Consider the following 10,833-nt stretch of genomic DNA (forward strand, 5'->3'; position numbering starts at 1 on the left):
ACCAGTCTTTGAAAAATCATAATTTGTAGGTACTATAGATATCAAACATTTAAGATGAATTATTTAATCTTTTCAGATGTCCCAAGTATATTCAGTGGGGATCAAATTGGGATGTTGGACCCTCATCAGATGCTGTTTGGAGTACATGAGTCTGGACAATGCTGGAACTTGAAGACAGACATAAAAGAAATAAAGGAGCTGAATGACCAGTTTGCCCCGTACTTTGGCATTTTTGGCAGCTCTGAGGAGACCATCAAAGATGGGAACTTTCCAGGGACGCTTTTTCGTTTCCCTCTGCGTATGAAGCCTTCTCAGCTAAGCAGCAATGTGTATAATAAAGAGAAAGTTCTGGAGCTGTTTGAGTCTTTCAAAGCTGATGCAGACACAGTTCTGCTCTTCCTGAAGAGTGTACAGAAGGTCTCTCTGCATGTGCGTGAGTCAGATGGTACTGAACGGATGCTTTTCCAAGTGTCAGCAGGTGAGAACCCTGAACACAAACTTGAGCGGCCCAACTCTCTGAAAACTCTAGGCTTGGCCATTGACAGCTACAGTAATGGTGTGCCAGTTAATTCGATCACTTGCAGCACATACCAGCTCAGCATTGAGGTGCAGGATAAAACCGCAAAAGAAAGTCAGAGGACCACTTGGCTGGTTTGTAATGCTGTGGGTGGACGAGGCATATGTAGTGAACTGGACACTCTTGCGGATGATCTAAAGTTCATTCCAACTATTGGCATAGCTTTACCACTGACGCTCCTTGATGATGAGGACAAGGGTGCAACTTCCAGTTTCTCAGGGCGGGCATTCTGTTTTCTTCCACTGCCCCTGGGAGAAGAGAGTATGACAGGGTTACCGGTGCATGTCAGTGGCTTTTTTGGCCTTACTGATAACCGTAGGAGTATCAAATGGCGAGAGGTGGACCAGTGGAGGGATCCAGCGGCCCTTTGGAACGAACTCCTCGTTGTAACGGTCATTCCAAAGGCATACTACACACTGATTATGGAGACCATTAGGAGAATTCAGACCATGAAAGACCAAGATTTTCCCCTTTCTCCTAGAAGCATTTATGAAGCCTGGCCTGATCCCAACAGGATACGTTCATATTGGAGACCCATTCTTGAACCCCTGTTCCATGATTTGCTCCAAGACCCAATCATCTACTCTCTCAGCGACACTTGGGTCAAAGTGGATGATGCAGTGTTTTTAGAGCTAGACTGTACAAAGGACAGCATAGAATCCGTAATCAAATACCTCCAGAGCTCAGGGATGACACTGGCCAGAGTGCCAGCCAATATTTCTGCTGTCTTGACCACATTTTTCACCAAACCTGACAGCCTAAAGAGAGTGATCCCTTCTTTTGTACGGCAGATGCTAAGGAAAACTAGGCACAAAGGTTCATCCAGTGAGAAACTGTTTCTGCTTGAATATATTCTCAGTGATGCCTGTTACAGTGACCTTATAGGCCTGGAGCTGCTGCCTTTGCAAAATGAGACATTTGTCGCATTTTCTTCCTCTGTGAGTGACAAGGATGCTGTGTACATCGCCTCAGAAGAGTACCCAAGGTATGGCGTTAAACTTTTTTTTTCTTTTTTTTTTTTTTAATGATTGCTACCTTTTTAGTGTCATTTTACATTAATATAAAGCAGAGAAAATGAATGTACCACATACGTATTGATACAGTTTGGTTGTATATAACTTGACCTAGGAAGAAAAAAAATACACTATTGATTAAATTTCCAGTGAAGAATATACCTAATTTTCCTCAATAGGTCCCTTTACCCAGGTTTAGAAGGAAGATTCATACTAGAAAGCATTCCTCCACAAGTCATGAGTAGCCTGAAGGAAGCAGCCAAAAGTAGAGGTAAATATATAAATGATCAAGATCACAAGCTGACTTATTCTTCAGGCAAGAGTGTCCAAACATTTTTTTAAAGGGGGCCAGATTCAACAAAAATATTCAAGGACAGGGTTCCAGTGTACTGGAGTTGAAATTAATGAATATGAAACTTACTTTGAAAGTATTCACAGCCAAATTTGGTGAATGGTGTTTGAATTACAGCACTTTTTATACATGTGGTCCCCTCTATTTCCACCACCAAAAGTAATTGGACAGACTAACACGATCACAAATTAAATTGTCACTTTTAATACCTGGTTGCAAATCCACTTTAGTTAAGGACTCAAGAATTTACTATGGTTTTCCATGCTTAGTGGTTTGCAGCTCTCTTGAAATCACACCTTCTCACTGTTACCTTTGCATTTTTTTTGTCTGTAGCCATGACCAATTATCATTTTATAAAATAATTTGCAGCTGTAGTCAGAGGGGGCAAAAAAGTCTCTTGCATTTTAGCAAAATTTGTTAGCACAGTCTGTGGCCACTGTCTGGTGAAAAGTAAAATTGTAACATGTTGGCCAGCAGGCCATCTATCTTACATTCTAAGAGAAAGGTCGCAGGTCAGTTAACATCTATCTGCAGGCTGCATTTTGGCCCTGGGACCGGACTTTAGACACCCCTGCCTTAAGGCAATGAACTCGCATACATACCTGTCCATGTTCTGTCTATACTTTCACCCATGTGAGAGCTAATAACTGCAAACACACAATTATTTCATCTCATTATCTCTAGCCGCTTCATCCTGTTCTACAGGGTCACAGGCAAGCTGGAGCCTATCCCAGCTGACTACGGGCGAAAGGCGGGGTACACCCTGGACAAGCCGCCAGGTCATCGCAGGGCTGACACATATAGTAGACACAGACAACCATTCACACTCACATTCACACCTACGGTCAATTTAGAGTCACCAGTTAACCTAACCTGCATGTCTTTGGACTGTGGGGGAAACCGGAGCACCCGGAGGAAACCCACGCGGATACGGGAAGAACATGCAAACTCCGCACAGAAAGGCCCCCGCCGGCCACAGGGCTTGAACCCGGACCTTCTTGCTGTGAGGCGACAGCCCTAACCACTACACCACCGTGCCGCCCACGCACAATTTTATAATTATTATAATAATTCAGTGAGACAGCGTTACAGACCTCAGACCTAAACATGAGCATATCATGTCAGTGAAATCTACTGAATCCATAAAGCTTGCTTCTGGCTTTTATTCTTTTATAGACCCACAACCCTGATTACAAAAATGTTAATACATCTAAAGGATACTGTATAAAATATAAATAAAAACAAAATGTAATGTTGTGCAAATCCTATTTGACCTGTATTCAATTGAATACAATACAAAACCAGGATATTTAATGTTCAAATTGATCAACTTTTTTTTTTTGGTAAATGTGCACTTATTCTGAAATCGATGCCTGCAACATGTTCCAAAGGATGGGACAAGGGCATGTTTACTACTGTGTTGCATCACCTTTGCTTTCAACAACACTCAGTAAGCTTTGGGAACTGAGTACACTAATTGCTGAAGTTTTGAAAGTGAAGTTCTTTCCTATTCTTGCTTGATATGCCTTCAGTTGCTTAATGGCCCAGGGTCTCTGTTGTATTTTGCACATTATAATGCACCACACATTTTCACTGGGAGGCAGGTGAGCCAGTTTAGCACCTGCCCTTTTTTTTTTTTTTTTTACTGCAAAGTTACACTGTTGTACCCCATGTAGAATGTGGCTTGGTATTGTCTTGCTGGAATAAACAGGGACATCCCTGAAAAAGATGCCATCTGGATTGGAGCATATGTTGCTCCAAAACCTGTATGTACCCTTCAGCATTAATGCTGTCTTTACAGATGTGCAAGTTACCCATACCATGGGCACTAACACCATCACAGATGCTGGCTTTTGAACTTTATGCTGGTAACAATCTGGAGGGTCTTTTTTCCTCTACAGCCCAGGGGACATGATTGTCCATGATTTTCCGAATGTGGACTCGTCAGACCACAGCATATTTTTCCACTTTGCGTCAGTCCATCTCCAAGGAGCTCAGGGCCAAGAGAATTCTGCAACATTTCTGGACGTTGTTGAGATATGACTTTCACTTTGCATTTGTAGACGCAGCAGTGAACTGTGTTTACCAACAACAGTTTTCCGAAGTGTTCCTGAGTCTATGTAGTAATGTCCTTTATACAATTGTCAGTTTTTAATGCAGTGCTGGCTGAGGGATTGAAGGTCATGAGCGTTGGTTTTTCACCTTGCCCCTTACGGTATGTACAGAGATTTCTCTGGATTCTTTGAATCTTTCAATGATCTTATGGATTGTTAATGGTGAAATCTCTAAATTGTACATTGAGATGTTCTTAAAGTGGTAAACTTTGTCCCATCTTTGTTTGTGAACGACTGACACTTTTTGAGGATGCCCCTTTCAAACCCAATTATATGATATGATCACCTCTTACCAGTTAACCTGTTTACCTGAAGAATGTTCCAAACGGGTGTTTTTGAGCATTCCACAACTTTCCCAGTCTTTTGTTGCACCTGTCCCAACTTTTTTGGAACGTGTTGGTCAGGGGGTTCTTTTCTTGGTTCATGGCCTAATGACCATTGGTTCATGGCCTAATGACCATTAGTTCATGGCCTAATGGTTAAAGAAGCAGCTTTGGGATCAAAAGCTCATTGGTTCAATTCCATGAACCAGCAGGAATGGCTGAACTACCCTTGAGCAAGGCACCTAACCCCAGGCTGCTCTGGGGGGATGTATGTCACTCTAGATAAGAGTGTCTGCTACCAATAATATAATGTAACATAATTGATGTTGCAGGCATCAAATTCAGGATTGGTGTATATTTATAAAGAAGCAACAATGTTTATCAGTTTGAACATTTAAATATCTTGTCTTTGTATTCAATTGAATATAGTTAGAAAAGGATTTGCACATTATTGCATTCTGTTTTTACGTTTTACACAGCATTCCAACTTTTTTGGAATTAGGGTTGTGCTACTACATGCTGTTACCTTCTTTTGTGCTAATCACATATTAGCTATTTTCAGTCTGCTAATAGAAATGTGATAACCTTTTAAAAGGTGCCAGCCAACATTTCTTTCCAGGAATTGTTGCTGATATAAACTTTTGGTGATAATGCTTTGGCAGAGAACAGCGTTCTTCTCTTCTTAGTGCATTGTCATTAAATGACATTGTAGGACCTGATCAAACTGCAGTCAGTGTTTATACAGCATATACAGTACCAGTCAAACATTTGGGGACACTTATTTAATAGGTTTTTCTGTATTTTAACAATTTTCTACATTGTAGAACAATACTGAAGACATCAAAACTATGAAATAACATATGGAGCATAAATGGAATTGTGTGGAAAATAAAAACATGTTAAACAAAATGTTTGACATTTTAGATTCTTGAAAGTAGCCACCAACATCACCTACACCTCAGTGCCGCTTTGCACACTACTGGCATTATCTTAACCAGCTTCATGAGGTAGTCACCTGAAATGCTTTTCAATTAACAGTTGTGCCTCGTCAAAAGTTAATCAGTGCAATTTTTTTGCTGCCTTAATGCATTTGAGATCAAATAGTAAATAATAAAAATACAGTAAATTGCCCTATTCCACAACTGTAGTAATCCATATTATGTCAAGAACTGCTCAACTAAGTAAAGAGAAACAAGTCCATTACTTTTAAGACATGAAGTGATTTATTTTTTAAAAATACTTTTTGTTTAGTATTTTCAGCTTAATATGAAACAAAAAACAAGCAGACAACGAACTGTCAAGGGGTATAAATGAACAAAAATGTGGGGGCTCCTCTGTTGGTAGTATTGTGCTACATCATGTCCAGTGTCTTTTTAATTGTCCTGCTTAATTGGTAGCGTCCTCTATTCCTTTCATATAAGCAGTCCATTTCTTCCATTTTCTGGGAAAGAATGCTCCACTGGACCTCAGAAAGACAGTCATCTTTTCCATTACATAGATTTCTTTAACACTGTCCATCCACTGAAGGCCTCTGCATGCTCTTGCGACAAGGCTTTCGCAGACAGTTGTAATTTATTGTTGAGCGGGGAGTAATAGGCGTGCGCGATGTTATTCACCAGCACAACGCAAGGGGGCACGAAGTCGCCAGGAGTAGTTGGTGGGTGTGGTTAGTGGAGTGTTTATCCTCCGGTTACTTATAATGACTAGAACTTTTTTTTTTTTATAATGACTAGAACTGGAGTCTTATAGATGTACGTACTTCCTCACTTCCTCAATCAACCGCTCTTCATGCTGCTCCATCTTCGCTCGTGTTTTTAAAAATGCCGGTCGTGAAAACAAAACAAACCGGGAAAGTAGGGAAGCGGAAGTGCGTGTACAGCGGATGTAGAGTGGACCAGTCAGAGCCCTCTTGTCTGCGACGCTGTCTGCGAGGCTTCTGCGGTGGTCACAATTTTTGGGAGGTGCGCGCAGAGCGTCTGCGAAGGTGGGGGGGCTACGCAGACACTGTCTGAGACGCTATCTGCGAGGACTGGGTTGTCAGCATAAATTGGCCTTGATTGAGGCTTGGGGACTCAGTTTTATACCAGTTCTTTGTAATTGTTTTTTTTTTTTACAGGCAATTAACAGTACTTTACACAGATACCAGTCTTCCTTTATAATAACGTCATCTTTCCAAACACAGAAATATAGAATCTTAACATCATTAGGAATCTTATATCCCAAAATCTTTCCCACAGTTAGACATATATTTTCCCAGAAAGTTTGAATTTTTGGGTATGACCAGAAGATATGGGAGTGAACAGCGTTCAAGTTCCCACACCGTCTCCAGCACTGTTCCTGAGGTTATTAAAAAATTTGCTTTTAATATGTGGTGTAATGAAGAAACGGATCAATTTTTTTTTCCCACCAAATACTCTCCACTTCTTTGAACTTGTGGATGAATGCTGTGCACTCCACATTGAATGCCAACCCTTCTGTGATAGTTCTATGTTTTAGTTCTTTCTCCCATTTTGCTTTAATGTATCCCATGTTGTTCCCATTCTGTTTTTGAAGGCCCTGATATATTTTGGAGGTTTTTTTTTTCTTTTTTCTTTTTATAGGCTTCAGTTAGAACATCTATCACTGCATTACCCTCTTCAGACAATGTTGGTTTTATTCTTTTATCATAGGAATCTCTTATTTGTAGGTATCTGAAGAAGTCTTTTGTTTTCAAGTCCAAATTCCTTCTGTAATTCTCTAAACATTTTTAAGAACCCACTGTAAGTTAGTGTACATACTGCTGTAATGCCCTTGTCCCATCACCGTCTGAAACCAGCATCACTGATTCCTGGTTTGAATTTGGGATCTAGAGCTGGCCAAATTAATAATTTGATGTCTCCCTCCATATTTTATTCTTTTACCATCTCGCTCCAAATATCCAGTGTTTTTTGTTTAATAATTTCATTATTGCTTTGTTGACCCATTTTATTTCCTATGTCCCCTAATGTTGCTTGAATTTGGAAAGTATCTATCTTGGCCTCTATATTTTTCCATCTTGCCTGGTATAGAGGGCAGCATGCACAAACCAGGAACCTCCCTTGAGCTGTGTAGAAGTATCGTTTCAGGTTAGGCAGGGACAACCCACCCTCCTCTTTTTGTAATTGAAGTGTTTTATTTCTGACCGTTGGTTTCTTCCCAGCCCAGATAAATCTAGATACAAGTTTGTCCCAGTGTCTGAATTGTGTTTCTGGAATCATTTGTGGAATAGATTGAAAAAGGTATAACAGTCTTGGTAATCCATTAATTTTTATTACCTCAATTCATGTCTCAAAATCCATGTTGAAGACTGACCACCGTCTGATATCCGTCTTTATATTATTGATAATCTGATTTATTTCAGATGTTTTATTGAGATTTTTTTGCCAATACCACACCCAAATATTTAATTACTTTAGCATTCCATTTGATTTTATATTTTTCTCTAATTTCTTGGTTTTGGAATAATTAAATGTGAGAATTTGTGTTTTTGCTATGTTTAATTTGTAACCTCAGTATTTACTAAAGTCCTCTAATAACGACATCAGTTTAGGAAAGGTTCTGTCCGGGTCTTGGAGAGTCACAATAACATCGTCCACAAAGAGCCCTACGATATGTTTCTATTTTCCTATTTGGATTCCTTTTAAGTTGTTACTCTCTCTGATCATTCATGCCAGTGGTTCAATAAATATTGCAAACAGGGTAGGGCTAAGACAACATCCTTGACGAGTCCCTCGTTGTAAGATAAATCTATCAGTTAGGTGTCCGTTAATTTTTATCCTCGCTGTAGGTTCTTGGTAGAAGCCTTGAATACATTGGATTGACTGTTTTCGAATCTCTAGTTTCCCCAATACCTGGTACAGAAATCTCCAACTGACACAGTCAAAGCCCTTCTCTGCATCGAGGCCCACTAATACTGCTCTCAATCCCTGTCTTTGAATTTGATCTATTATGTGTAGGATATGCTTAACATTATCCTGAGATGAAGTGACTTTTAATTAATAAAAATAAAGAAAAACCATTTAATTAGGTGTGTCCAAACTTTTGGCTCGTACTGTACATTTGTAAAATGTAAATAATATGTATTTACCCTTTAAAAAATGAATGTAATTCACTTTTTTTTCCTTTTGTGAAATTAATTATGTTTATATTTTGATCCTGAATATGAATCCCAGTTCAGCAGTATCTTTGGGGTTGTTCAGGTAAGTAAGTGTTGTCATGCCTGTGGAAGGGGAAGAATCCATTCTCCTCCTTAATGGCTCAGTTTCAGTCATTGTTTGCAGTGGTGATATAATACAATCTAATGTTTTTTTGCAAAATTTAATCTACTTACTGTTTTGCAGCACTGTAGTGCCAAAGCACTAACTGATTAAAACCCTAAATAAATGACAGACATTACCGTATCTAACTCATTTCCATGTGCTAACAAATTTTAGATTTTCATAACACAAATATACATTACTAATTTAAATTACTAGACTCCGTAAAAGTGATGACCCAAAGAAGCAGAATAATAACATTAAAACAGTACAGTGTTAATATTTGTATGTTTACAGCATGTAGTGCATGTTACCAAGTTCATTATGGGACTTGTGCTCTTGTATACTTGTACTTATTTTGTGGAAGCTGTTACCATCTCTCTCGTTTTTTTTTTTTTTAAATCATGCCTTTAACTTTGTGATTTTGTAATTTTCAAAAACTACAAACTATCGTGTACTTATTACAATGTGTATTATCGCAAATAAATAATGAAGGAAGCATTTTTCTGTAGCAATTTTCATCTCATCTCATTATCTCTAGCCGCTTTATCCTGTCCTACAGGGTCGCAGGCAAGCTGGAGCCTATCCCAGATGACTACGGGCGAAAGGCGGGGTACACCCTGGACAAGTCGCCAGGTCATCACAGGGCTGACACATAGACACAGACAACCATTCACACTCACATTCACACCTACGGTCAATTTAGAGTCACCAGTTAGCCTAACCTGCATGTCTTTGGACTGTGGGGGAAACCGGAGCACCCGGAGGAAACCCACGCGGACACGGGGAGAACATGCAAACTCCACACAGAAAGGCCCTCGCCGGGCACGGGGCTCGAACCTGGACCTTCTTGCTGTGAGGCGACAGCGCTAACCACTACACCCCCGTGCCGCCCCAGTAGCAATTTTATTATATTGAATTATACACATCATCCCCCCCCTTTTTTCCCCCCATCATACAACATTCTTTAACAAACATTTCTTTAGGAATGGATTATCAACTATTTTCATTGTGTTTAGTATACAGACACCATTCACTTTATTAGGAACACCTTTACACCTGCACATTCATGGAGTTCAGCCAATTATGAGGCAGCAGCAGCACACTGCATAAAATCCTACAGATAAAGGTCAAGTGCTTCAGTTATTGTTCACATCAAACATCAGAATGGGAGGGGATGTGATATCAGTTTAACAATCTCATTTTGACCATTGTTGGTGCTACACAGGCTGGTTTGAGCATTAAGAAACTGCTGATCTGGGATTTTTGCTCCCAACAGTCTATAATGTTTATACAGAAAGGCACAAAAACCATCCAGTGAGCTGAAGTTCTGCAGGTGGAAGTGCCTTGTTGATGAGAGAGATAAGAGGAGAATGACCTTAATGGTTTGATCTGGCAGGAAGGCTACAGCAACTCAAATAGCCACTCTTTACAACTATGGTGAGCAGAAATGCATCTCAGAATGGACAGCACATCGAACCTTGAAGCAGATGGTCGACAACAGCAGATGGTTCCAATCTAGTCAGCCAAAAACAGGAAACTGAAGCTACTCTGGTCACAGGTTCAAAGAAACTGTCCAGCTTGGAAATTGGAAAAAGACCAGGCAATGTTTATCACGTCTTCAGATGTCCGTTTTCAGTGAACCTGTGCCCAGTGCATCACTGTATTCCACTCCATGTTCAGATGTGCAAGTGTTTCTAATAAAGGACAACCCCAATTCCAAAAAAGTTGGGACACTGTATAAAACATAAATAAAAAGAGAACGTGAAGATTTGCAAATCACGGAAACCCTATGTTTCATTGAAAATAGTACAAAGACACCATATCAGATGTTGAAACTGAGAAATTTTATTGTTTTTTGCTCAATATATGCTCATTTTGAATTTGAGGTCAGGAACACGTTTCAGAAAAGTTGGGGCAGGGGCAACAAAAGACTGAAAAAGTTGTGTAATGCTAAAAAAACCAAAACTAATTAGGTTAATTGGCAACAGGTCAGTAACATGATTGGGTAGAGTATCCCAGAGAGGCTGAGTCTCTCACAAGTAATGATGGGGAGGGGTTCACTGCTCTGTGAAAGACTGTGTGGGCAAACAGTGCTACAATTTAAGAATAACGTTCCTCAGTGTAATATTGCAAATAATTTGGGAATCACATCATCTATGGCACATAATATCATTAAA

At 39.8% G+C, this 10,833-nt stretch overlaps 1 protein-coding gene across 1 annotated transcript in view; it reads left to right on the forward strand.

Annotated features, from left to right (window-relative positions):
* sacs (sacsin molecular chaperone) overlaps positions 1 to 10,833 on the forward strand; it is a 45,851-nt gene that overhangs the window by 21,144 nt on the left and 13,874 nt on the right. Inside the window, exons 7-8 of the mRNA XM_060944191.1 lie at positions 77 to 1,562; positions 1,770 to 1,861. Coding sequence (XP_060800174.1) covers positions 77 to 1,562; positions 1,770 to 1,861 — 1,578 coding nt within the window. The remainder of the gene's footprint in view (positions 1 to 76; positions 1,563 to 1,769; positions 1,862 to 10,833) is intronic.

This window comes from Neoarius graeffei, chromosome 17 (assembly GCF_027579695.1).
Source record: "Neoarius graeffei isolate fNeoGra1 chromosome 17, fNeoGra1.pri, whole genome shotgun sequence".
In the NCBI taxonomy this organism is placed as follows: domain Eukaryota; kingdom Metazoa; phylum Chordata; class Actinopteri; order Siluriformes; family Ariidae; genus Neoarius; species Neoarius graeffei.